At 35.6% G+C, this 27,273-nt stretch overlaps 4 protein-coding genes and 4 long non-coding RNA genes across 9 annotated transcripts; 3 read left to right on the forward strand and 5 right to left on the reverse strand.

Annotated features, from left to right (window-relative positions):
* Positions 1-1,178: 1,178 nt before the first annotated feature.
* Positions 1,179-6,625, reverse strand: LOC124638429 (ejaculatory bulb-specific protein 3-like). 2 transcript variants are annotated; one of them, XM_047175394.1, is made up of 3 exons: positions 6,517-6,625; positions 2,746-2,945; positions 1,179-1,779 (listed from the first exon to the last, which is right to left on the reverse strand). In XM_047175394.1, the coding sequence occupies exons 2-3, from the start codon at positions 2,930-2,932 to the stop codon at positions 1,595-1,597; spliced, it is 372 nt and encodes a 123-aa protein (XP_047031350.1). In that variant the 5' UTR covers positions 2,933-2,945; positions 6,517-6,625; the 3' UTR covers positions 1,179-1,594. The 2 variants fall into 2 exon arrangements, with proteins under 2 accessions (XP_047031350.1, XP_047031348.1); XM_047175392.1 differs by lacking the exon at positions 6,517-6,625 and adding an exon at positions 3,531-3,662.
* A 225-nt stretch (positions 6,626-6,850) lies between these two features.
* Positions 6,851-7,821, reverse strand: LOC124638432 (allergen Tha p 1-like). Its single transcript, XM_047175398.1, has 2 exons — positions 7,638-7,821; positions 6,851-7,307 (listed from the first exon to the last, which is right to left on the reverse strand). Exons 1-2 carry the CDS (start codon positions 7,819-7,821, stop codon positions 7,123-7,125), a joined length of 369 nt encoding a protein of 122 aa, XP_047031354.1. The 3' UTR covers positions 6,851-7,122.
* LOC124638437 lies at positions 7,209-8,194 on the forward strand. The gene is made up of 3 exons (XR_006985365.1): positions 7,209-7,350; positions 7,653-7,877; positions 8,008-8,194. It is a non-coding gene; the product is annotated as an uncharacterized LOC124638437 (long non-coding RNA).
* A 2,067-nt stretch (positions 8,195-10,261) lies between these two features.
* Positions 10,262-11,751, reverse strand: LOC124638430 (allergen Tha p 1-like). The gene is made up of 3 exons (XM_047175395.1): positions 11,718-11,751; positions 11,212-11,401; positions 10,262-10,916 (listed from the first exon to the last, which is right to left on the reverse strand). The coding sequence occupies exons 2-3, from the start codon at positions 11,393-11,395 to the stop codon at positions 10,729-10,731; spliced, it is 372 nt and encodes a 123-aa protein (XP_047031351.1). The 5' UTR covers positions 11,396-11,401; positions 11,718-11,751; the 3' UTR covers positions 10,262-10,728.
* Positions 11,752-13,660: 1,909 nt separating this feature from the next.
* LOC124638435 lies at positions 13,661-19,188 on the forward strand. Its single transcript, XR_006985363.1, has 7 exons — positions 13,661-13,740; positions 13,931-13,973; positions 15,296-15,319; positions 15,483-15,509; positions 18,396-18,422; positions 18,866-18,892; positions 19,048-19,188. It is a non-coding gene; the product is annotated as an uncharacterized LOC124638435 (long non-coding RNA).
* On the reverse strand, positions 16,083-16,395 carry LOC124638436. The gene is made up of 2 exons (XR_006985364.1): positions 16,335-16,395; positions 16,083-16,221 (listed from the first exon to the last, which is right to left on the reverse strand). It is a non-coding gene; the product is annotated as an uncharacterized LOC124638436 (long non-coding RNA).
* A 4,778-nt stretch (positions 19,189-23,966) lies between the features above and the next one.
* LOC124638547 lies at positions 23,967-24,953 on the forward strand. The gene is made up of 2 exons (XM_047175550.1): positions 23,967-24,243; positions 24,441-24,953. The coding sequence occupies exons 1-2, from the start codon at positions 24,205-24,207 to the stop codon at positions 24,804-24,806; spliced, it is 405 nt and encodes a 134-aa protein (XP_047031506.1). The 5' UTR covers positions 23,967-24,204; the 3' UTR covers positions 24,807-24,953.
* LOC124638548 lies at positions 24,950-26,324 on the reverse strand. Its single transcript, XR_006985374.1, has 2 exons — positions 25,899-26,324; positions 24,950-25,822 (listed from the first exon to the last, which is right to left on the reverse strand). It is a non-coding gene; the product is annotated as an uncharacterized LOC124638548 (long non-coding RNA).
* Positions 26,325-27,273: the final 949 nt, after the last annotated feature.

The following is a 27,273-nucleotide window of genomic DNA, read 5'->3' on the forward strand; positions in this document are numbered from 1 at the left end:
ATGTTTTTGATAAATATTAGGAAGATTATTGTGAAAAAACTAATTAGTTCAATTAACATTTTTCAATGTTTTTAGGATATTTTTTTGAAAATTAGGCGTCTATTAGTTTGTTTGACGTAAAACCTACCTATTTTCCTAGCGTTATTAAACATTTACGCAAATCTATGATGACTAGCATGTTTTTGTTTTTCTCTTAAGGAATAGGTATTACAAGGATTCAAAACATATGCAATATAAAAATACTTATTTAATTGGCGATGCTTATTTAAAATCCTAATGCTATTATAATTGCTAGGGTACAAAAAATATGATACCTTGCTGTTTCCCAATGTTTGATTAACAGCGCTTCTACACTAGCTGATGTTTTTCGCGCGTACGAGCGACACATTCTGAACGGCATAAATCTCTCGTTTGATTTTTTAAACATCATCTTTCCCACCGATAGTTGTACATTTTTACACCTCCCGTACCGTGTTACGCAAGTGATGTCGGTAGGTAAAACCGAGTGGAAACTCCACTAGTGTGAAACCATTGTATGAACTTTAATGTCATAGATTGAATAGTAGTTGTCAATTGTTAACGTACCTATAGGTACGCACGACAACGCCCGTAAAATCGGCTAGTGTGAGAGCGCTGTAAAGTAGGTACCTAATAATACAAACGCAATCAGTTTTAGATTCTAGGAAGAAGATTAAGAGAAAACTACTTACTAGGTATTAATCAAAGTTACTAACGTCTACGATGTATAATATTTTCCTAAATTACCTGTTCCTGCAGTAAGATTAGAAAACAAATATTAAAGACCTTTACTCAAGCGAAACAGTTCTATCAATTGCCGTAATTGAGAAAGTAAAATGAATTATAAAAAAAAAATAAGATCGCAATTTTTTTTTTTGGTAATATTACCCCGCGGGTCCGTGTAGGTACTTCCCGCCCCTGGATAAAAACTAGCACGACGTTCTATGTTTCGGTTTCATTTATTACGGGGTTCAGGAGTTTTGGCTTGAATTCAGGCAGATATACATAACTAATTTTGCATGTATAATGTTAAGGACCTCGCAATAGTTTTGGGAAAATGGGTTCACTTTGCTATACATAATAACATAATAGGTGTTATCCCTGCAAGAGAACAAATATTTACAAAAGTTTTAGGACGACGATAAAATCAAACAACAAACTTATTAGAAAAGAACTGTATTCGAGAAGCTCATACATTGGAAAATCCAAAAACTCACTAAAGTTATAGGTAAGTAAATGTTTTGCTCACATTCCTTCAAATAGCAAAAAATAAAAATACGACTACACGGTCCGTATTTTCTAGCAACTTAACAAAAACTGACAACTTAATGATAAAATCACATCCTTACTTAAAACTTATACATATTTATATACTAAAGTATCTGAAATCAAGGTAATACATTGTAAGGCACACCTAGTTTTAGGCTGCCCGCCCACATCCGATAATCGGTGACCGATTTCTTGTAGGAGAAAAACAGAACACACTAATAGCAATTAAATAGTGCAACGCACAAGTCAAACGTCCTACGAAAAATCGGACTGATTTATCTGTCCTACAAAAAGTTGTAGGTCTGTCTTAAGCAGGAGAGACGGCGTTTTCCAAGGCTGAGAAGTGTTTGTTCTCTGGGTCGTACTTACGTCTGAACTCTTCGTAGCCTCTTGGCAGCTCCTCCTTAAGTCCCAGGATAAATTTGTAGAAGATGTGCTTTTGGGCGTCCGTGCACTTGGCGCACCTCGTGGTGACGGCCTCGGGGATGTCCTCTGAAATAGTATGCACGTAATTAGTACCTAGTGTGATTAACTACAAGATGTTTTTGTCGTCCTAGGTGTAATAACCTGCATAAAGTCTTAATGACATCAGATCAGATTGTGATGTTATTGTAGTGATTCATATGAATTTTTCTTAAAAACCTATTATTTCTAGCAGGTTTCAATCATTCAATCTGTTATGTAAATATACCTAAGCTATATCGTTATAAATATGAACCCTGTTCCAATGCTAAACAAAGATAGTGCTGCTCATGCTTCCTAACCACATACATCTCTTTGCAAACGCATCATAAACCGGCTTCTCTTACAAAGATAACAAACACGATTATTTAACTTCGGAATATTACCGCTTATCGTCAAACCGGTCATTATGCAGGAAAGAAAGACCACAAGTTCAATAGATAGCTTATCAATAATAGCTCTGTATACAAAATAAAATGCATGCAATTATTGTCTAACTGCTTCTATGTCGCTAACAATAAAACAGTAGAAAATCAATTGTGTCTCGCGTATATCTGCGCTTCGGTACACAACGGGTTATGGCAGATTACAAAGAGTTTTTGACCTCTCATGGCGAAATGTGTACGCGTAATATAAGTACACGTCAGAAATTCTGCAATAAATATGAGATAACAACCAGTTTGTACACCGGTTGTCGTAAGAAGTGAAGTGAGTTGTCAAGATAATAAGGTAAATGATTAGTTGCATCCACCAGGATGGTGGTAAAGCTACCTACATAAAACTAGTGAACCTTACTTACGGGGATTTCAATAACCTAATGGATGGATTGTTTGAAGGAGAATAAGGCCAGAATGTTACTTGCAAGATGACGGCAGATAGAAGAAAAATGCAAGATAGAAGAAGCAGAAGGAAGAGGAAAACATGCTGAGTTGACTACAAATAAAAATGGGATCATATAAATGTTGTAGAGAAGCAAGCATAATCAGAGATACATACTTTTAAAATCAGCAGCAACGGCGTCACAAGGCTCTTGATCCAAGAAACATGCCACGAAGTTTGTCAGGGAATCCACGTTTGCGACAACCGCATCAATGTCCAGATTGTCATTCTCTGTGCTGTACTTGTCTTCAGCTTGAACAGCGGCCAGAGCCAGCAGGAATGACAGCACGTAGATACACTTCATATTTACAGATATTCTGTAATATTGAAATTATCCTTTGTAGGTATTAAAATAATCAAGGGAACATCAAGGGAATGAATCTAGTGTCAAGTCAAGTAGGTAACAGACATTAAGCTCGATGGTAACAGATTGTTTTGTTTTAACTTTTTTCCCCGAACATAAAAATATTAAACCTTTTTTGTAGCACTTAATGAAACCTTCTTGTACTGATCTAATTATACTTTTTGTCTGCACCACACCGCAACGTAAATTGGAACTGGTAAAAAATATGGGAAACCACCACACAGAAATATGTAGTTAAAGCTTAACAGAACAAAACGAAAAATTTACATTAGGTATTTTATATGCTGAGGATGAGTTGCACCATTTAACTATGTGACAGTAACCAAATAATAACGCCCATTGGTCAAATCTTTATCGAGACGGTGTAAGACGGTTGGTTATGGCTTGATCATCGTTATAGTTTAATGGTGCAACCTATCTTTAACATTCGTCACGGTTATAATTTTGTTAAAACTAATTAGTATACGAAACTTCAAGGAAACAACAACAAAAATAAAAAAGCCGAGGCAAAAAATTAGATACAATCGGAGCGACTTACCCGATTCAAGATTTAAGCCCAGCTGTCAAGTAAATGCTCTTTGCAAAGGATCGCTCCTTTTATACTGGAGTATCCTTAAATGTCGATACGTAATGTATGTAAACAGTCGCTGCACTGATAAAAAAAAAATACTCTGTATTGTTCTCAGTTCAATATGGTAATAGAATTGAATCGAAAAAATAGTGTGGGAGCTAGCGACAATTGTGTTATGGAATTTTGCTATTTTAAGGAATGTTACTTTATTTTGGACAACTCATTTAATGTCATCAACTCGTTTAATCAACTTGCGGTTTCTTACCTTTGTTTGGACCTTATTATTCTTCCTACTCGAAAAACTGTAAGTACCTAGTTAATCAGCTCCGTTATCTTGAACCATTATTGAGGTTTTTTTTTTTTATTAGTGCCCTAAGGAGCTCAGTATTTTAGAAAAGTTATTTCCCTGTCGGGAAGCTATACTCTCCCTGAGTAACTTAAGCTCAGGGCGTGGGAAGTAGTTCCCACGGGACACGGGTGAAGCCGCGGGGAAACTGCTAGTGGCTTGATATTTTTTTAACGTAAACTTGCTGCCTACTTGTATTATGGCCCATTGGTATTTGTACCTTTTATAAAGCACGTAACTCGTAAAATACTAGCTCTAAGAGTCCTGCCTCACTAGGACGCCAATGGCGGCGTTGCCGGCTACGTATCCAAGCAGTTAGTATTGAAATGTATGGAACCTAACTCACTTGGCGACGGTTTGGCAACGTCGCCAAATTGGAAGCGTGGCCACGAGCTACAGTTCCCTACGTGGCTACTGGCTACTCTGGCAGCTTGGTGATGTTGCCACGCTTGCCAATATAATGTACACAGTAAAGTGCACCTCCCTCACTCAGTCGCCAGTGTGGTCGCCAGTCAGCGTGCGATTTCTTCAGCGACGACGTAAACAATCGACTGTCGAGACGCCATGGCCACTCGACTTGGCGACCTTTGGATGCCATAGGTAGCCAGACTTGCGCCGCTGGCGACGTCGCCATGGCGTCCTAGTGAGGCAGGGCTCTTAGTCTATAAAGTTTTTACACAGATCCCGAATATTCGTGAATGTTTTCGTAATTCATGGAGACTAGAGGTGACCCCATAGCTATGAAGTGTGACCGCAGAACGTGCTCGGTGTGATTTATAGGAGATTAATTTTAATTTTATGCTGATCTGTATTCTTGGACTGTCTAAAGCTTTTTTGTGGGATGACCAAATTACATCACCTCTTTTGGATATCTTACATGTATCTAAGGGCTCTAACACAAAACTGCATACTCGTATCGCATCGCAAATATCTGCGAACTCGCACGAATGCATCGCAAGAGCGTCGATCGTCGATCTCATTCGCATCGCCCATTCCTGCGATATTGACACCCCTTTTAAAAGACTACTTCTGCTACCAAACGGTTCGCCGCCAAAAATCGTATCGCACAATTGGCATCGCAAGTTCCTGCGATGCCGCATCGCATCGCATCGCAGCTCTATGTGGGAGCCCTAGCACTTACATGATATTGTTTTGTATCTAGGTACTAATATCTCATTTTTTTCTGTTCGCTCTTGCTTTGTCCTATCCATAATCATATCGTCCAATGCATTCCAAAATAAACAGTGTTATTAAGTTATCTAAGGTGGAAATATAAAACAGTAAGTATTGTGTATCTCCTACAAATTCATTATTGGAAGCATTGAAACCTATTGCACAATAATAAAAAGAGTCAAATAATGTATGGCATACATCCTTTTAATAGACAAAAGAGAAATAACCAAATAATCCAGCGTGGCAATGCAGCCAGCCTTTTGGGCACGATCCCAGCTGACAGCGATGCGGATGAATATTTTGATACTTAGTTTTAATATTTCCCTATAATAAGATCACTTCATGACGTATGTATTTTATTTCTTCTTGTCTTCAAAATCTCATCATAATAATGAATCATAATAAATCTTTTATCCAACACTTAAACTGAATAAGCTTCCCAGACCTTAAGAGGACGAATTGGAATTTTTGGCGCCAAGGATTTCAATTTTTCTCAGTAAATACAAAACGGATCAAAATACAACTTGGTTACCTGAAAGTTCATGATATAAACCTTATTTTGTTAGACGTAGAAACATGATTAGGTAACTTTTATAACAGAGAAAAATATATCAAACATACCTCTTTTTAAAAAGAGATTCACATATTATGGGCATACGGGACCGATTTAAGCCTCTTAACTTTTTTAGTAGTTGAGTATGTACATACTCTTTAAAATTGTTGAAGGAATTTTTATCAAATTATCATTTCTAAATAATAAAATTACAAAACCATTTTGTCGCTTACGACTTTTAGTTATAAGTTAGCGCGCGTATTGTTATCCTCGCCCCGCTCAGACGCTCCGACCCCTTTTGGCGCCTTAGATGCGCGTGCCGGTTATGGAATTGTTGTTGACCAATTCCTCGCCTTAACCACGTTTAACGTCTTTTGTAACCTTTTTTACGTCCAGTATACTTATATGGAGGTAATATATAAGGCTTAAAAGTATATACATATATACAAAATACAATTTTCAAGGCTAATCCGCCACCAATTGTTATTAATTATACCCAATTAAGTGATCACGACAGTGTGACCACACATGGTAAGACGGATGCTTGGCTTATATTTTTAGTACTAAGCATAAGTTCAACGTATGATTTTCCTATTCAGTAGTCATCTAGGATTTAAGGTGATGGCGTCGGTCAATGACCCTTTTAGATGATGTAATTGGCGATAGGTATACAAATTCAAATAATCTTCTTCTATTAAGAAGCCCAACAAGGGCTAAGACAATGAAACTGAAGAAATAGCACCATAGCATTAGAAATAAAAAGAAGACAAGAAATAGCACCAAAGCAAGGAAAACCCGCCTTAAAGCAAATAATTACAATTAGCAATAATACCTATGTTGTTAATGAAAGAGAACTTTAAAGTCAAAATCAAAATATTTACCTTTCAGTTTTATACCCAACCGTTCAGTTCTGTTTCCTACACTCATAAACTTTGATTTTAAAATTATGATCATAAAAAGAACTGATTCTTTAAAGGCTCGATACAAACTGGAACATTCGCACTGTTATTAATATTTCAGTTTGAAAGTTGTAGTTATATTAAGATAGCAGGTGCAAGGTTACTTAGTAGATAAACTTGTATCTGTTTTGAGAGTTAATCTAGTTGCCATTGATGCCTAAAAAACTTAGTAAAACTCCAATACATATTGTTAGAGATCTGCAGCATTCCCTATCTTAATTTTAGTTACTATAAGTTTAAAATAAATACAATAATAGTAATTTATACAAATTTACTCATCGCTAGATCATTTGTTATCATCACTCATATCATGTTTCCATAGATTATCATAATTATTTCCATAACAGAAGTTAAAAGTTAAAACATCTTTCATCACAAAGAAAATATTATAACGATTTATCTTATGTAAGGTTATTAAGTAACTGTTAAATAATGCACATTATCAACTAGTTAATCCTAAGTTTATTTTTTTCTTGAGATGTCCAAAAATAGGGTTTATAACTCTTAACAAATAACATTTTCCATTATCTAAAACGCGGCAACTGCAGCATCAAAACTGTCAAAATATTTCCCTTCGGGATCGTATTTGTTCTTGAACTTCTGAAACTTTTCAGGTATTTTCTTCTTGAAGCTCTCGTTGAATACTCTCACTATATGCTTCTGTGCTGGTGTGCATTTGGCACAAGCTTCCAATACTGCTTCAGGAATTACACCTAAAGAAATAAACTGATGTTAAAATCGCAAAGCTATAAAAAGGTCAGTAACCAACCGCAAAGTGAATCAGGAGACCGACAGGCAGAAGAATTTCCTTTTTAAAGTTATACCTATGCTAGGAGTCAATTTGAAATTTCTTTCTTATGCTTCTTATGCGTTCAGCAGCCCTATTTACTCTACATTACAACAACTCGCTCAATCGCCCATTCCTAGCCCGCCATATTACTTTTGTCCAGGTACATAATGTAGACCCCATGTCAGTCTAGCAGCACAACGGAAACTATTATTTATCTTTGCAAAACTTAGCAAATATAAGTAGGTATTCTTACTTTTAAATGTTTCAGCAACGTCGTCACAAGGAGTCTCGTCTATAAAGCAGTCCACGAAGCTATTGAACTGGTCCTCATCTTCCACTAAGGATACTATGTCTAAATCGTCGTGATCGGTTCCATATGTGTCTTCTTCATACTGAGCTATCACCACTGCTGCCAGGAGTAGCACTAGGATCTTCATTTTCAACTGAAATTATATTGAAAATCTTTAAATACTAGTTGGTGGATATACGAGAGGTGTGTAATATCAACCAAAATATATAACTTTTATACTAAAAACTTTAATGTTTACAGGTAGAGTTTGTTCGTTTCCTTAAACCCAAACATCAAAAATAACACGAAACTTTGTTTTTTTTTTCTTTTCTAGATATCCGGTATAACGAGGAAGGCTATACCTACGTGCGAAAAGTACTTAGAACCCATGGGATGCGGGTGACACCACTGGTGGAAGCTAGTCCTACTACCATATACAAGAGTTAATCACCCAGTTTTACATGAAATTGATTAACATGATGATGATTGCATTATAGAAAAATCTCGACTCTTAGATCATACCTGTTGTCTTTACACTTTAACACCAAACTGCAACCACCAACAACTTATACCAACTTATGAATAGGAAGCTAATCTACGCAACTCCCGAGAAATTAGGAACCTGCTTCCACCATTCACTTCCACAGAACTAGATTGATTCAAAAGTTCTTCATTATGATTTGAAAATCTAAATAAAACTAATAATAATTTTGAGGTCGTCGTGCAACCAGTCTGGCCACCGTGTATTGACCTTCATTTTGGATGCACACCTGGCCAATTCTTGTATATTATATGCTAATATTCATGGTAAATATCATCATTCATTAGTTTTTTTTTCCTCCGATTGACAGCTCTGATAATGGGAATGTTTTAAGCAGACATGAGATTGTATTTTAGTCAGTAATTTTAACTACCTCAAGGATTGCATACAAAGAATGTATCTAACATTGATAGTCTCAAAACATGTCTCAAAATTATAAGTTCATGCTTTTAAGAGATTTTGCAAGATTTGAGATGGATTGCAAATAGAGTTCATTCTCAACCGCGGAAAAACCGATCGGAGTGTCCGCTCGGAAAATGCTCCGGTGTGAAAAAGTTGTAAATGTCATCCGCTTCTAAATGTATAACTTTGACAATGTTTAATTTATCATCATAACAAACAATAATTAAAGAAATATATTTATAAAAATAAAATAATTATAAATGAACTATGACTGAGCTTACGTTTAAGATGGGCGCGCCGCAACTGTATTGATTCAGACTAAAGCCAAAATGATGTAACATAAAAATGTTTTAGTAATTGATATTAAAACAATTAATTTTTATTACAACTGGAAGGCTGTCTACCAATAATTGACTACCCGTAGTACCAGTTACACTACATAGTTATTTGGGTATCATAAACAAGTCTGGAAACACACCTATAAAATTAAAATCGCAGTACACACTTACATCTATGTATAAAGCTTATGTTTCTAAGTTAAGCAGCAATTTTAGCATATTTAAAAGTTCGCCCTTTAGTAACATCATAGCAATGTATAGCAGGAAAACATCATTCTCAGTGGCTTCTCTAATATTTTTTATATGCCAGAATATGAAATAATGAAGTTAATAAATTAATGAGGCTTTTTAAAAAGTGTAAAATTGCTAAAATCTTGCAGCTGCGGGGCCAAATGAAGAAATCACGTGTATTATATACCTGTATGACCTACACAACATTAACATAACAAACCTTCATGGGCTCAATATGAAAGAAGTACCTACTGGCCACTTTACGTTAAAAATATTATCAGATGCCATAAAAAGAAAAGGAATAAAAATTAATAACTTTTTTTTCTATTTTAAGACAGTGTTAAAAGAGATTAAATTCTTTTTGAAAGGTGCGTTACCATAATCATTTGCTGAATGCATACAGCATGTAAGATTACAATATTTTAGATGTAAGTACTGAAATCGATAGTAATATTTATTTTAGTTGGTGCTTGCTTAGAACATAAGAATGTACCATTCAGTGACTATCTAAATTACCAATTAGATAACGTAATTACGTATTTACGTACTTACAAAAAGCAAGCGTATAAAAATTCCTACATCATCAAAATCACATTATATTTATGTATATCAAAATCTCATTATTGACATTATTTATAGAGTTTTCGCATCTTGTCGGAGAAACTAATTTAGCTTAGTTCATTTCTATAACATCACCTTTTATTCATTCATAGCAATGTGTTGTATGAAACCGTCATACTCAGTTGCTAATAGACTACTGAAAATCACACTAATTTGCAAAAACTTGACGTTTGCTCTATATCACAACGAGCTTAGCTTTTAGAAGCGAGAATCTCGCCTGCTATAGTCGCAAAGCCAAATTAAATTATTCAGACATTACTATGGTTTGTGTCTTGCAGAAACGCCTCATATAACTTTCACAGCAATTTTCATTATTGCGCCTATATAAAAATCTTCATGCTCTCACACATGAGCGAAGTACTGACCGCTTTTCGTTAAAATTATTTTGGATGCCAACATATGGCATCCAAAATAATTGACATTAAAAAAAGGAATAAAAACTTAGTCAATTTGAATACTTTTAATCGTTTTTATTAAATAAATAAATAAGATAATTATAATAACAACGTTTTGTGTTTACAAATTAAGTTAGTATAGAAGCTTAAAATTAATTAATGTGATGTATAACAAAATCGAGACGTCAACACGGACCTAGGTCTTATTTGCCCAGACGATGTCAAGCCAAGGTAAGCCAAAATGTTTATCTAAATGAAAATGAGATAATACAATTTTCGCACAGACATGCCAAAACTAGCACTTAGCACTGCATAGATGCACAAGATGCATATTCGTAAACAATATTGTATCTAGCGCCCGTACACTACAGACTAAACTGTCGACCGATAGTTGACGCGGTGGTTGGCATATAAATGCAATCAAACTTTTACATTGTCTGATACCTAATCGTTATAATGTCGGGCGACAAAAAGTTTGCAGTGTACGAGAGTAGAACCTTCTTGGCATTAGATCTCTTTGGTATTATTTAGTCGGAACCGTTCAGGAACCTGGTGAAAATCTCCTTGTACTGGCCATTGGGGTCTTCCTTCTTGACCAGCTGTTGCCATAGGTCTGGAGTCTTGGATTGGAAGCCTTGGACCACGACGCGGATCAGATGACGCTGTTTGGCTGTGCATTTGCCACAGCCGGTTCTAAGGGCATCGGGGATGGTTTCTGCAAAGAAAATTGTAACATCAGTTTCTATCATGAACTACATTATTTTCATTTTAAAAAGTGTCGCTATTTGTTATTTGTGTCCGGTAGACTGCATACATTTTTGTAATTGATTTAATAAGGCTGACTGTTTAGACAAATGACGAAAAATTGTTTTACAACAGAAAAATAGTTTTGAGGATAGTGGATCATACTACATACACAAAGCTCCAAAAATCTGCTTACATTTAAGTTGTCTTTTTACCAAAATAACCCAGAAGAAGAAAGAAACACATCTACAGAAAACACTACTCACTCTTAAAGTCGCTTCCCTCAGGAGTGCAAGGTCCGGTGCCGAGGAAGCAGTGGCCATATGCCTTCAGTAACCGAACATTCTCCACCAGGGTCTCCGCATCAAAGTCATCATACCGAGTGTCATATGTTTCTGGTCGAGCCCACACAGCGGCGATTACTAAACACAGGACTAGAAGGGACTTCATGATGAGCTGGAAAAATATTAAATAGATAATAATTAAGTAAAAAGTATTCTTTAAGTCAGTGTAACATTTGATGGTTAAAATGCTCAAAATGAGAGAAGCTTATAAAAATGAGTCGTTCAATGGCATAATAGCGGTAACTATCTTTATATATCAACCCTTTGAAAAGCTTGAATATTTAAACACTAGAAAATATGTAAAACAACTAATGAAAGTAAATTCTATTAGGTACTTAAATCTCTATAGTATAAAAAATGGCTTCTACACCATAAACGAAAACCCAAAACAACAATTCCTACAAAAAGAAATACCAAAAATTACTCACCTATAAAACGTGAAACTTCCGTGTCCTGACAACAACTATGATATAAGTGCCACAGTACCACTTTATATATCACTAGGATTTTAACTGAACATCTTACGAATTATGATAACAAACCAGTCAGCATTGATACCTATTAACCAAAACCGCTGACGAGGTGGAATGTCAACACCGCGACAATTGAACGTGTAAACTTCCATTTTAGAACATTTGTCATTATGCATCATTCGAGCAAACGTGATAATTTTGTAATCCAACAATTCTTACATCCTTGTTATGAGTAGATATCAATCACACTCGATTTAATACAGATACATATACCTATGTTATAGATCATCTTACTTAGGCAAGGGTTTTCATGACGATTAAGTATTACAAAATTGATGATGGCAACATCATCATCATCCTCCTGCCCTAATCCCAATTTATTTGGGGTCGGTACAGCAAGACCTCTCCTTCCTCACTCTTCTATCTGCAGTCACCTCACAAGTAATATTCTTTCTTGCCACATCGACTTTCACACAATCCAACCATCGTTACTTTGGTCGTCTTCTACCACTATACCCGTACACGTTCATGCTTAAAACCTTCCTCACAACATGACTTTCATTCCACCTCATGACATGCCTAGGTGATTTTTTGCCGGTAAATGTCCGGCACACCGCTACACTGATCCTACATTGAGGATATCCCATTAGAATAATCACATTCTAAAAAAAATGCTGTTGTCCGTCGAAAGAGTTTCTGCGCTCCTGGCAAATATTCATTTGAAACTAGCTTTTGCCCGCGGCTTCGCTCCCGTCAACTGACTTCTCTACTTTACCCTATTTTTTTTCATAAGAACCTTCTCCTGACAATAACAAACACAACAAAAAAAGAATTAGCCAAATTGGTCCAGGCGTTGTTGAGTTATGCGCTTACCAACACATTTTGCGATTCATTTTTATATTATAGATGAAGAGCAGTGGGTAAATGTTAATGACCATGTTTGTTATACTTTTCAGAAATATGCAACTTGTATTTAGATACCTGAGATTCTAGACAACTATACCTAATCTTGAATAGGCTACCCTCAGTTCCTTACTTTCCTTTAGTACGGTGTTGTATTCAATACGTGGGAAACAGATATTTTTGATTTTGTTCAGTAATACAGTGTTGATTGTTATTTTTTCCTCTTAAACGTCTCATGTTTTAAACGTTGTCATTTCGAGCGATCATAAAACAAAGCTGTGATATATTTGACCCGAGATTGACCGCGGCTGATTGTTGGACCGTGCCTACCTATACGCAATAAATTCTTGGTAAATGCTACATTAACAAAATACAGTGTGTTTACAGTATTTGAAAAAATCGGCTTCGAATCCAGGTTTGCTCACAAAGGTTTCTTTCTTTACTTCATTAAATTGTTACTGTACATACTGTTACATTAAAACTTGCCTGATTTGAATCGAAGCCGCACCTTTGCACTTGAAGGACAGATGCTTTTACACGGTCACCACAACTCTCTGGACATACCTTTTCATGATTTCAATGTTGGAATTTCAATGTTCAATGTTTCAATTAGGATAACAATAAATACTTACTTAGTAGGTACGGTACCTATACCTGATTATTAAAAACGAAAGAAATCCTTCCTTTTAGTCTGTACCCATAGGTACTATCAACCCTAACATATTGCGAGGGTCAGTTTGGGTTTGTATGATTACACTATGGTTTTTATTTTTATTCCTCCATGAAATCGTTGGGTTCATGGTCAAGATTAATAACAACAAAAATACAAAATATATTTATCAGTCTACCAATTCTTATCAATGTCCACTTCTCAGTAAAACAAAAAACCTTTTGTCTTGTGTTCCGTTTAAAGAAGATTATTTTTGGTCAGTAAGGGTTATCACCTTGTGCTCTATTTATTTATCAATATTTGTTGTGTACGCATATAAAAAGATCTTAAATATAATTAGGAAGGCAGTTTTGTCTTGCTAATTGTAGAGTCAAGAGAAAAATTATAATCATGAGCAAATTCACGGTGCGTACTCTATTTTTGTGTTCTAAAAACTCACTTTTTTCATTACGTACTTAATTTTGAATTAAAAATAATAAATGTGTGTAAAATAAAACCCCAAGAATAAGTAACTTCTATTAATTTGAAAGGAAGGAATTTCTTATGATTAAGAACATATGTTTCCTGAATAACCAACATTGTTTATTAATTTCAGATCCTTCTGCTGTTGGCAGCTTTGGTAACCATTACCATTCAAGGTAAGAAATTTTCTTTACTTCAAACTTATACAGTATCTCCGATAAACAAACACAACTAAAAAGCTTTTTAAAAGATAGCACCTATTGATTTTAATAGATATACCTGCTCAAAAAATGTTCCTCGTGACTATAAAAATGTTTAAGATCATATACCTACTTCTATTTATTTGATTCTGACGGATGTTAAACGTACAAACATTTGCAAAAAACTGCTATAAACTAATACGTGACTGGAAATTATGAAATTCGTGCAAACGGATGCAAAACAGATTTAAAGAGAAGCCTTCATCTATAGACTGATGACTTTGTTTATGTATGTGCACTGGTCTGTTGAGTATCTCATAATAGGTACTTATTGAAATCTGAGGAGGTGGCTTATCACTAAACGTTTCATTACTGCAGAAGGCTAGTAAAAAATAAGCAGTCTTATGTAGCCAAGCAGCAGTATCTAAGAGAATGCTAAAGATTTTTTTTAAAGATTCGAACTTTAGGTACTAATAGTTAAAGTTCGAATTACTATTGGAGGTTAATAACACTGAATCATGAAATGTTTCCTACCAATGCTGACCACATAGATTGACAAATCAGCTTCCAATCTTGAGCTGTCTGACATTATCCCCCTGTCTGCCACAAAGACATCAAATAAAATTATAACAAAAATAAATCAAATATCATATCCAATAGGCTAACTTCATATCGACCATGACACATCAGCGGTTTTCTACAACGTAGGTTTATGTACTTAAGCATTGAAACCGGTTTAAACCATTATTGATATTTCTATTTATAACTTATCGTTTATGGAAATTCTGTGAGTCTTCAACTTTCCATTCTTGATGTTTTCCATTGAATATGCAGTATCTAATGTAAACAAATGTAGAAAGAAAGAAAGAAAAAAAAACCATTTATTTAACACACAAATGACGCAGAAAACAAACACACACAAATACAAACAAATAAAACAATGGACAAAACAAACAGTGAAACAAAAAAAAGAAAAGCTCTGCAGCTGCGTCACTTATGCGTGAAAAGGGGCAGCGCTCAGCATAATGCTGTGTCTCGCACACGCAGGCACGAGACAACAGCGCTGGTTTTCAGCGCTGACCCAACAGTAGGACCTGTTCTTATGGTCAGACTTGAAAGAGCTTATTTGCTGCAATGGATGCCTATAGCGTGTGATTGTGACGCATATTTTTATATGTATACTATACAGTTTTATTCTCCAAAATGTACATGTAAAAATTAGAGAATCTAGGTATGATATAATTTTGTCAAAGAAAAATACCTATTATTTGCCAAATTAAAAGTATATTTTGTTTCAGCTCCCCAGGATAACGGATCAGGTGGTAAGTACAAATAAATAAAAAAAAAACATTTTATTTCAAAAGTGTCTCTTCTAGAAATATTTAGATTAATTGTTTATCTTTTTTGGTTTTTTTAAGTTTATGATAGTTGGACAGTGTTATGCTTAAGAATATATAATTTTATTTTATTTTATTACATTTGCAGTCAATGTCATCGATGGCGACCAACAAGGTAAATATACTTTTTTGTGTTATGTGTATAAATGAACACGAGCCATAAAAGAAACATCTATGCATTCATCATTCATTGTTATAGATAGTTCAACTCAGATTTGCGCGCGGCCCTATGTGTGCGTCGGCTTGTAAATATACAACTTTCATTCGTGTGACAGTGACGTCGTCCGAGCATGACGTGTTCTCATCGCTTTTTGTCATTGACATATAACTATAGGGACAGGAAATGTCACGAAAAAAACCTGCACACCTACAGTCTGCAGTAGTAACTAAAATGGCTGCCATTACTAGGGTTGTACCACTACCGGATTCAACAAATATCGATATTGTATTCTAGTTAGAAGTACGTACGAGTCTTACTGGGTGCATAAAAATAACCTATATAGTATAAATAATTTCTTCGTCATAGAACTAACTATCACATTAACTTCACTGATACTAATAACCTCAACAACATCAACCAAATGGGAGGAGTCATTTCTTCACCTTTGAAAAAAAAAAAAAAAACACAGGCAAAGTAATTATTTATTATTTCAAATAGCCCTATGAAAGTTCTTTCACGTCAGACTAGTTGCAGGGTGCCAAAGATTCGGTCTTATGAAGAAGAATCCGCAAGAAACGCCATAAGTAGATACTGTCTTAAAAAAAATACAATAATTTACAATCGTTTTCAAGCTATTCAACGACTCCTGGGGGCCTTCTTTGGGTGTCTGAAAAAAAGAATATTCCTTTAATAACGATTGAACGGAGAGATATACTGTACTAATAATGTAATTACATAGGATTTGTCTAACAAAAAAAAAAAAACTATCTTAAGACTTACCAAAAATAATGTGGGAACAGAGTTGTCACGTAATCTTAAGATATCCAGTGTTCTATTAAAACAACTATCTTCAAAGTGAAGCGAACAGACAAACCAATATTTATGTCTGGGATTAATATTTTCCTCACCAATAGCTTCTAACCATTTTGTCCTTAAATCATTTCGTATAGGAAACCTGCAAAAAATGTTTTTTTAATTAAAGAACATCAAAACTTGAACTTATCTATACTTTGATTATTTGTTTGGATTGAATAGGCTCCGAAACAAGTTGACCGATTTGAAAGCTACACTTTACCCGGTGGGCATAGGCTATTACTGTTCGGGTACGGAATTAGATCCATCGGAACGCGAGTAATACCGCGATGAAAAGATAGTACTTAAGTAAATAACAAAATAGAGATGTTCTATTCAACATAATACACAACTCTGAGGGCTCAGTGTCTTAGGAACAGTAACTTCTGTTGTTAAAATTAGTAAAAGCTGAATTATAAAAGTGGATATTATATCGATACAGTTATGACAACTGTACAGCACTATGCCAATATGATATGTTATTGTAAACAACATTTATTTCTAAATATAGCTTTTTATACAGAAATAAACTTAAATATTAGTACTTTCACCATCAATTCATGTTTCCGTAACATATTTTTTATCCAATGTGAATTAGTTTATGTAGAATCTAGCAAAAACTGGTTACTAACCTGTGTAAAGACAATCCAGCTTGATTTTTGTGCTTACTTGCACCACACTTCACGATACAACACGTAGGCATACTCGTTGATAAATTCACTATTGAAATAGTAAAGTCTTAAAAGTAAACACGAGTGATTTTCTATAAAATAGCAAAAATAAGTCACGAAGAGCACCTATTTGACAGCACAACTACCATGACATATGTACCAGATATGGCACGCACCTACAAACAGGAGGATATCAAAAATAAATGTCACCATTTCACGCAGCCACAAAAATATTGTTGTCCCTGTTTTCAAATATAATTATCTGCTTAGAAAGAGTGAGAGAGAACTATGTTGCATAGTTTGTTTCATATTTCGCCCATATTTATATAACTATAGATACGTCAATAACAACACGGCGTCTCCTTATAATTCTAAGCTCGATGCTTTTTGTTATGGGTACAGTCGTTTACGAAAATGTCTAGTTCTTCACGGAGAAAATGTTTTAAGGAGTCAGATAGCGTTTCAAAAAAATGAAACAACATTCAAAGCTTTTTATTATTACATTTTACAGTTTATCATTATTTTCTCATACGGCTTTTCAAATTGACATTGACAGTATCTAAGAAATAAATGAAGTGAAATATCTAAGATGAATTAAATACTCCTTACATATTTTCTAGCTCGGGGTACGCGGACAATAAATAAATGTGTGGACTAAGAATGTAAAAGACCTATAATTTAGTATAATAATGGAAACAAAATGTATGGGGAATTTTAAAAAATTATATTGCTTCGCATAATGTCGACCAAAATAAGACGGAAATAATGAAACTCATAAATGAACGTTTAAGTCAAATTGATGAAGGGATGTTGGGTAATACTTGTCGACATGTACAAAAGAAGAATACTATAGACATTTTGACATGGAGTCAGAATTTATAATTAACATTGGTGAAAGTAGCGAATCCGAAAATTCATCATTTGATTTTTCAAGTAGCGATACAGAATCATTATAAATAAATAAACTAAATTACGTAATAACTGTACTTTAAACAGCCGTATACAACCCCTAATAACTGTATTTGTACCCGACTGTACCTCTTGTCACGCACACAAAGTCACTGTATATGTACAAGGGTTACCCACACATAGGGCCGCGCGCACGACTGAGTTGAACTTACTATAACAATTTCAGTAGTCGTAGTAGTAAAATACCTAACTGGCAAGCTATGCTCTCGTATTAAAGTAATAGAGTAATTCACAATTAGAATAAAAGACAACAGGTTCCGTAAAAAACAACTGACAACAAATAAAGAATTTTCAATGTAAAGTTAACAAATAAAAATACTTAAGTATTCTCTTTTTCTTTTATTTACAGTAAACGTCGTGGATGGTGACCAACAAGGTAAGTCGTCTTACTTTTACATAATGTACACTCCCTTTTCCCATCTTTAAGGAAACTGCAGACATATTAGGTACATTTAGTACACAAGTGTTAACAGGTTTACTTGATACATAGTCTATAGGTAGCTTGAGGCAATATAAATGTATAGGTATACATAATGATTCACTTCGGTAAAGCAATTTAATTCATTTAAAATCTTCATGTTTTCCTAAAGGCTATTTGCCTCCGCTACTAGGTCATCGGTAAATAAGATATTAACTTGGTACCCATGTAAGGGAAAGTAATTTTATTGTGAAACCTAATCCATTTGGTTGTAAACATCATAAAGGCTCTCCGTAAAACATCCGTATTCATCCCTAAAAATATTGTGCGAAGCCTTCCATTTTGTCAACTTAATGTGCTTGCTTGAATAGTAATTAATGTGTGCTTTTTACTTTTTTCAGTTAACGTTGTTGACGGTGTTGACAATGGTAAGTACCTCACCTAAAAAAAATTGACGTATACTAGTGTTTTAACTGTAAAGAAACAAAACTCCTTTTCGTTTTTCTAAAATAAAAAAGTGACGTCACATTGCACGTGTAACTCATCTGTAATGCATTCTAAATTACATGGTTTTTTTTTTCAGTACAACCTCGGAACCAACCAACAGAATAGTAATAGAAAATAGTAAATAGTTTCAAATAATTTTATAAGTAAACCCAAATATACCCAAATATGTATAACGCACTCAATTAATTTGTAAAATAAAGTTTTTTTTATTCCTTTATATTGTTTTGTTTCCAATTGAATACCTACCATCAGTTACAGCTGTGTTTACATTTTGGTACATAATAAGAAGCATTGTGAGAGATCCGGCCGACCTCTTTGATTGGGCAATGTGGGTCAAGTTCGTGTCAACCGGCGACGTATCTCGCGAACCCTGCCCATCTGGTTAGCATCTGTTACCATCAAATATATAATATGTATAAAATCTCATGTGAATAATTTAAACTCGGGTCCTATAACAACCGGGTAACTGAGTTGAGGAGGTCAGATAGACACTCGAGCCCTGTAAAATTGATAGTCAGCTGCATCTGGTTAGACTGGAAGCCGACTCCAACGTTAGGAAAAGTCTAGGCAGATGACGAGTGCTTATAAGGACAAAATTCAATAAACTGGTCTGTATATTAAAAAATTACAGATAAAAAGTAGAAAAATCAAAGAGTTTAGTTTTTACGCCCATTGCGTGCGGAAACTAATTAACTAAACAAACAATTCCTACATATTCTACTAATTGCAATTAAGTAGAAGTAGTGTTTACAATTGCGACCCGCATGAATTTAATATAACAATGTTCACAAGTAGCTGCTAAGTAAACATAGAAGATACATAACGCCTACGCACATTTCCATTCTACTATTCGATACAACATATTGCTCAGACAGATTATATTTCATATCTGCTTCCAATAGTAGGCAGAGATATTGGTAATACTACATAGCATATCATTTATTTATCGTTATTCCTCTTGCCGTTATCCAAATTATTTCCTGTAGGCTCAGCATGTCTTCTATTTCCATACCGTCCTATCTTACGTCAACACCTAGGTAATACTCTTTACAGCCATATTGATATCGTCGTGCACTCAAGTAATCCAGTTTCTTTACACTAATTACTAAAGTATCGGTGATAGCATTACTTGGTGAGTATTTGTAATCAGCTGATTTAAAAATGTTATATATTCTAAGGTGTATATTTATATTTTAAGGTACATATTTTATTTATTAAGGTATTATACATATATATTATTGTTATTAGTATAAAGTTGCACATTTTCCCTACCCCATCAAATCACTCTCACTCTAAGATTGGCTGTAAGAGAACCCAACACTGGGTTAAGCTCGCCGTTGTACATAATGTATGTAATGTCTCCGTTTTCAGTGTGTCAAATGTATTTATGTGTGCAATCTATACATATAATAAATCTGTAGAAAAGTAATTTTTGTACATTTAAGAAATTGACAAAAAAAATAGCCAGCATGTTAAAGGATAACTAACAGAACCCATTTCCATCATTTTTGTCATTTTTGTCTGTTTGTCTGTTTGTCTGTTTGTCTGTTTATCTGTTTGTTTGTTCGGGATTCACGTAAAATCTACGAATTAAATGCAGACAATGCTTATATACAAAAATTCTACGTAACTTGGGGTATTACTTAGTTTTTGTTTCATCGAAATCGATTCACTCTATCAAAAGATATGATTAATTTTGTGAATTCAAGATGTAAAATATTACGACACGCAATCTATTTGTCAAAACTGTACATTTGAATGTTGTACTTATATTAGTTGATCGGCCTATTATTGATCTTTACACAGAAAATCACACCTTTATAAGTAACTTCGGAAGAAAAAAAAAAATGAAAATTTTGTTTAGCCAAGGTTAAAGTAGCTCCATCTGTGGTAAATAAAATACATCATCAATTTGTCAAAGGAGCGAGGTGGTAAATGACAATATTACCATACATTCTTTATAGAGGATTATTATTTCAACAGATGGAGTTGTGTATTTTCCGTAATTCACCATATTTTAACACGTAGTGTAATTTTTCGATAGACATTTCAATAGTGTTTGTCAGTTTGCCGTGCCACATCAAAATCCAACTATAATTATTACCTTGATGGAAAGAAAATTAATAGTTCTCAGCCAAATTTAAAACGGTGCCATCTAAATTATTTTTTGAACATTATGTCAAAAATGATGACTTTAGTGGAACAATTAATTATCATTTAAAGTTACAGATGGAGTTCATATCAGGATTTTTTCATAAACATAGTTTAGCTTATCTTCCACTAATGTGGTGGCCTTAAAACAAATTACTTTGACTGAGTAGTATTAAGTAGACCTTAATTATTTTTTCTGATGCAAAATATGTAAACTTAATCCTAGAAGAAATGAGGATCTATCTCTCGCAAGCGCTGCTAAGCGTGAGGAAGGTAATGTAGGATTCTGTAGCTTTAAAAACAAGCCCAGATTCAAAGTGCAGATAAGAAATGGGAGCTCTCTCTATTTAATACCATACACACGTAAAATGCTTTATGCGTCTGAAAACGTACAAATTACGCGCCGCATAGACATGCTTACTTTCAACTTCTGATCGCAAATACACTGTTCACGATTACGAACAGTCTCAGTAAGACCCGAGCCAAGTCTAAAAACCCTAAAAAACAAAACACCACTACGTTTGATGTCATTTAATCAAAAAGACAGAATTGTTCTCTGTTGCAAATCCTATCCACTTATATCCTATCCTAATCCAGAATGCATTGCAGGTGTGTATTGCACAAAAACCAATGGTATCCTATTCGAGAAGTCAAAAGAGTTGACCTGCCAACGTCAGCTTCTGCGCTAAGCAAGTGTTCTTAATAGTACCATCAGAATTACATTCATCGTTGAATGAGGTGAATAAATTTTCAGAAACCACAATAACAGTAGGAGCCAAAGCGTATTATCGCTTCATAGAGCTCTGATTGGCCCCAGGTGACCAAGTCAGGTCTGATTTGTTCGTTCATCAGATCTTTGAAAGTGTTTCAGTGGATACTTACTGTCGTCCTGTTTACGTGTGACACAAAATATGGTATATAAACGTCCTCCGCAAGAGCGAAATTTTCCCGGTGTGCGGTAGTGACTCACAGTATACAACACTTATGTTTCTTTTGATTTGCTGGCTCCACCAAGAAATGACAAATTGCGAGCGTACATTCTGAAAATCTTGGCAAAACTACAGGTTTCAAGTACGAACACATGAAGTGGACTCTCACAGATACGTACATTTTGCCTATTCGTGAACTAATGCAAACATTTCGGTGGAGTCCCGGCTTAGGCCTCCCCCACATTAGGCGTGCGCGATCCTCGGGCGTGTGAGTAGCGCGGGCGCCGCGCGTGCGTCGCGAGCGCGTTGCGTGAGCGTCGCGTTTTGCTGCCCTGCGGCATTTGCAGCGCGCTCGCGGCGCGCACGCGCCGCTCTCCTTGACGTTTAACTGCTAAGGCGTTTAGCGGGCGGCGGGGATAGCAGGCGAAGGGGTAAGAACGCAACTCGAGCGCCGCGTGCTCGCCGCGAGCGCGTCGCTTGCACTCTTCACACATGCCGCAGGGCAGCAAAACGCGATGTTCACGCAGCGCGCTCGCGACGCCCGCGCTACTCACACGCCCGAGGATCGCGCACGCCTAATGTGTGGTCAGCCTTACCATGAGTAAGTGAAACTATCGTACCCTATGCGCCTGCTGATGATGATGACTCATTTTATCATCCATCCAGCTATTCCCCAACTATGTTGGTGTTGGCTTCCAGTCATCGAATCTGTTTGAGTACCAATATTTTGCTTGGAGCGACTACCTATCTACAATGCAGTCAACTACACAAGACGATATCCATATTATGGTAATACTGACAGACTTTCTGGCTTCTGATTAGTCGCAGCAGCTGCAGAAAATGTACAAATGACAGCTTTGTCAGACTCAAAGCATGTAGACATAGATTATAGCTGTTTCCTGTGAAAATTACTTACGCACCATACGTAATAATTTTCCAAATTGGCTGAACAACGTCACAAACTTTACTTCTTTTGTTTAGATAAATGGTCACATCCACAACACAACCTTGATCAATGAATCTATGCGACTGCTAAGTGCTAATCCTAATTATACTGTCACGTGAAAGAATGCACCTACGGGATAAGTAGTATTTTGACGATTCGAGATTGCCCACGCAGACGAAGTTGCGGGCAACAGCTAGTAAAGAATAATACTACTACGGTATATTAGCTGCATCTATATACTTACCAACTAGGTGACCTAGCCTCATAGCGACATGCAGGTAATGAATATTTATGAAAAATACGAATTCACATATATATATTGTTACAATAGCTGAAAAATATTGCGTAGTTAAACTCTTTAAAACCCTTTGTCTGGGGTAAAAACCTTTTGTTTCTGTCGTGGCAATGTGTCACCAGTTCCCCGGGTAATGACCCTTGTGAGACCGGTGCAAGGAACGCTCTTGATACTCTCCAAGCGTGACCAATAGATGACAAATCCTGCACCGTTCGGCTTTCGGTCATAACGGCGAAGAAACGACGTGACCTAGTTCACATATCCCTATCTCTAAAGGGTTTTTTTTTCAGCTTCTACGGTTTAATATTAAACTTACGCGCACAAAATTACTAGATATAGAATATGCACTAAATCAATTAAAATACACTCAGGTTAATAAACAGGTGCCCCGTGAGACGGACAGGTCATCTCAATATCACTTGATCTCCATTTGGCGTCCTCATTGTATTACACTGGTTACTATTTTTACGCTATGTGACCTCTAGCGACTAGATATCTTCTCAAGCTCATTGGTCCAAATGATGTTATTAAAAATAAATTTTAAAAATGTAAGGCGTAGTTCAACGATTACGAATCATTTGTATAATTTTGCGTAAGCCTTAAACGTCATCAGTTACAGGAAAACGTTGCTCAGGTAAATCCGTACCGACTCACGACATTGGTCTTGATCGTTGTTTTCCCTCGTCCTTTCTTTAGAGAAGTCGTGTGTTTTATATGAAATACTGTGTTCAATTGTTAATATCGTGAGGTACCAATAAAGACTAGTGACATCACAGTCTAAAAGAGCCACAAGCTCCAACTGACATTAATTGAGTGCGACGACGGGACCGCTCGCCGCGACTGTGCCAATCTAACCTCGTTTGAAACACTCGTCTCACTATCGACAACGCAGAACACAACATATTTTTTTTAATGGCGATCTACGTCGGCTTTATCGTCGCTCTGGTTTTGGTAAGTTCAACAAAATATTTTCATCTACCAATTAAAAAGCATAAAATATTTTCTGTCTCTACAGATTTTATTATTAGTCGTCGATACTGGTATGTACATCGATAATCATAAAAAATCCAAGATGGCGGGCATTTGACGTAATTCTATTAAGAATTTATGATCATAGGTGGGTACATAACATGTTTATGTCTTTGCAGGCTGCGCTGGTTATCATATGGATAGCTTACTGCATGTTTGTTCGAGAGCGACATAAATCTGAGGTGTTCCACCACAATATTGCTGATATACAACACAAGAACTACGTTCTTCAAATGGAAGAAGACGAGGAACCTAAGAAAGATGTTAAGAAAGATCTGGCTGTTGGTGTGTTCGTGCTGCCGTCACGACATAAGCAGAAAACAGAGACTTACGACAAGAGGCCGGACTACCCAGAGAGTCCCGTCCACGTCACCCATAGTACCGATAAATTGATTAATATACTGAATGACTCCGCCGACGACTTACACTACAAAGATGGTATTTATGAGGTGGACTCACACCAGCCGTGCCACAGCGACGTGTAACACATTGCACAACTATGTGACATCTCCTTATTGGATGCCCGCACCGACCACCTACAATAACTCTAGATATAAGAATGCATTATGCACAATAGGTACATATAATATTATAAGATGTTTTTTACTGTTATAATAAAACTTGAAAACAGATTTGATTTATTTATTTCTAACCGGTCTAATGCTAACTAATATATTATGAAGGCGTGTGTGTGCATGTTTGTTTATACAATTTTACTGTAGTAAGGCTAAGTCGATTTCAATGAAATGGAAAAAGAGTAGGTACTAGCACTACACTACTACAACACTACGTTACATTGAAAAGGCAGTTCAAAGCAAACGGCTACATTAACATTGAAATAATTGTAAATATAAAATGTACTTACTAAGACAAGTAAAGAGTAGTATGACTTACTAAAAGAAAATATGGGACGAATTGCCTGCAAAAATATTATTCACCATATTTATCGAGTACGATTATGAGACACAATGTAATGATAAATACATTATTACCATGTAATAAAACTTAAAACTAATTTATTTGCTTAAGTTTATTTTACTTAACTAACTATTACGATGTAATTCCTATAAAATAGAAAAAAAACGTAGTAAAAGAAAGGTGGCCTAATTTTTTTTTTACTTTAATTCATTATTAAATCATGTTAAAACAGTTATCTATCCAAAAAGAAGACACCATCTATAGGCAAGAACAGTCGGGCGATGAAGTAAGTGTAATATTAATAAGGCCAAGTTGCCAATAGCGTTTCAATACTCGTTTTTACGTAAGCACTAGAAAGGATAATGCAAGGAACTGGTTAGTCTGCGAAGCTCTTGATTCCATCTGTTAGCTTGTTGACAACGCTCTTCTCTGTTGGCTTAAACACATGGACGACAGCGTCTCCTGCATCGCTCAGTGTTCTCACGACTTCTCCCCATGCGTGCTTCATGGAGTCCATCACATCACGCCTCTCCCGCAACACAGCATTCTCCGAAGGAAAAGCCGAAGCAACCACGACTAAGAACTGCAACGATCCAAAAACACTCACTGCAGTTTCACACTCGAAGAACAAAGACAAAAAGAAAAAAAAGCATACTTACAAAACATAAGAAAATCGTCAGTCGCAAATCCATAGCAGCGTTATCGAACTTCAGTACAATACTTCACTTCAAGTTTGACCCAGTTGGGTATCAATATTTGACAATGGTTTAGTAGGCCGGTCACTATTGTGTTACAACAATGTGCTGAGCGCTCAACGCACTAACTCCTACTGGTCACAAAGGATCAACAGGAAGGTCTGAATTTAGTTTTGCACGCACGTGTGTCAGCGTAATCAGGCGAGCAGACAAATTTACTGGGGACAATCGACCGTAACAAGGGCCGCGATGACAACATCAGCAGTCTGCAATATCTACTAATATATTATTTTCTTTTCTACCACTAACGAAACCCACGAACTATTTTATAGACGGATTAATGACTTAAAATCAAGTGACTTGAAGCCTGTACACTGTTGTATCACACAATCAATCTACTATTTAACTTCGAGTCATTTTTATTGTAGTTCTTATCACAATGATTAAATCGATGAATCTAACCAGATCAAATTGTGATTATTGACAAATTGAATCGTGTTTTGAAAATATAATCTATATGGGGAGCATATCGAATCAGGTAGTATTACAGCATCTATATCTAATATCTATATTGAATAAGATTAATTATTTTGTTTAGTAACAGAAAAGATAAGAGCCTTTGACGTAGTTTAGCATATGTTGAGAAGGGGTAAAACGCACGCTACAAGTGTGTTAATATTAATATTGATAGATGGAGGGGCAGAGGTAGCCAAGGAAAAGGTGGATCATTACTTGCACGAAGAGAGACGAATAATAAGGCAGTCGATGTTAGTATGATGGCTGACAAAGAGGCCATGGGAAAAGGGCAGGAAGGAGAAAATTAATTACTTTATTCAACAAATATAACGTAATTACACTAAAAACAAAATGTATAATAGAAATAAGGGCTACGCAATAAAATACAGTTTTCAAAGTTTTGGACACCCTGATCGCAACCTAAATTGAGTAATAGGCGTACGCCGGAGGTGACGGTCTCACTGAATCACATCACAAATAATACCACCGTCAAATACACTGCTTAGCAAATTGCTTTATTTACCTCCTGCTTGTACCTGCGCAATAAATAAATGAATAAATCATATGCGTACTTCCGTCAGAGTTCATCTTCTACCTAGTTCATAACGTTGTTGAATTATGTTAAACAATTTCTATAATTACTTCCAGTAGTAGGTAAATACCAAGGCAACGTGTTAGAATTGCAAATAAATGAATAGTTAATGAGTAAATTTAAAAACATTTAGATATTTTCAAATAGTGGAAACACTCTAAGTTTTGCTTCTGATGGTTCTTCTCCTTTCTTGTTTCGGACACTGATATTATTTTTTTCTACGACCATCTC

This window comes from Helicoverpa zea, chromosome 17 (assembly GCF_022581195.2).
Source record: "Helicoverpa zea isolate HzStark_Cry1AcR chromosome 17, ilHelZeax1.1, whole genome shotgun sequence".
Classification (NCBI taxonomy): domain Eukaryota; kingdom Metazoa; phylum Arthropoda; class Insecta; order Lepidoptera; family Noctuidae; genus Helicoverpa; species Helicoverpa zea.

Excerpts from the sequence above, each read along its gene's own strand:
- LOC124638429 (XM_047175394.1), bottom strand. The coding sequence starts at position 2,932 with ATGAAGTGTATCTACGTGCTGTCATTCCTGCTGGCTCTGGCCGCTGTT. Across the intron at positions 1,780-2,745 it reads CGTTGCTGCTGATTTTAAAA|AGGACATCCCCGAGGCCGTC; the intron begins GTATGTATCTCT and ends ATACTATTTCAG.
- LOC124638432 (XM_047175398.1), bottom strand. The coding sequence starts at position 7,821 with ATGAAGATCCTAGTGCTACTCCTGGCAGCAGTGGTGATAGCTCAGTAT. Across the intron at positions 7,308-7,637 it reads CGTTGCTGAAACATTTAAAA|GTGTAATTCCTGAAGCAGTA; the intron begins GTAAGAATACCT and ends TTATTTCTTTAG.
- LOC124638430 (XM_047175395.1), bottom strand. The coding sequence starts at position 11,395 with ATGAAGTCCCTTCTAGTCCTGTGTTTAGTAATCGCCGCTGTGTGGGCT. Across the intron at positions 10,917-11,211 it reads TGAGGGAAGCGACTTTAAGA|AAACCATCCCCGATGCCCTT; the intron begins GTGAGTAGTGTT and ends TTTTCTTTGCAG.
- LOC124638547 (XM_047175550.1), top strand. The coding sequence starts at position 24,205 with ATGGCGATCTACGTCGGCTTTATCGTCGCTCTGGTTTTG. Across the intron at positions 24,244-24,440 it reads TTATCGTCGCTCTGGTTTTG|GCTGCGCTGGTTATCATATG; the intron begins GTAAGTTCAACA and ends ATGTCTTTGCAG.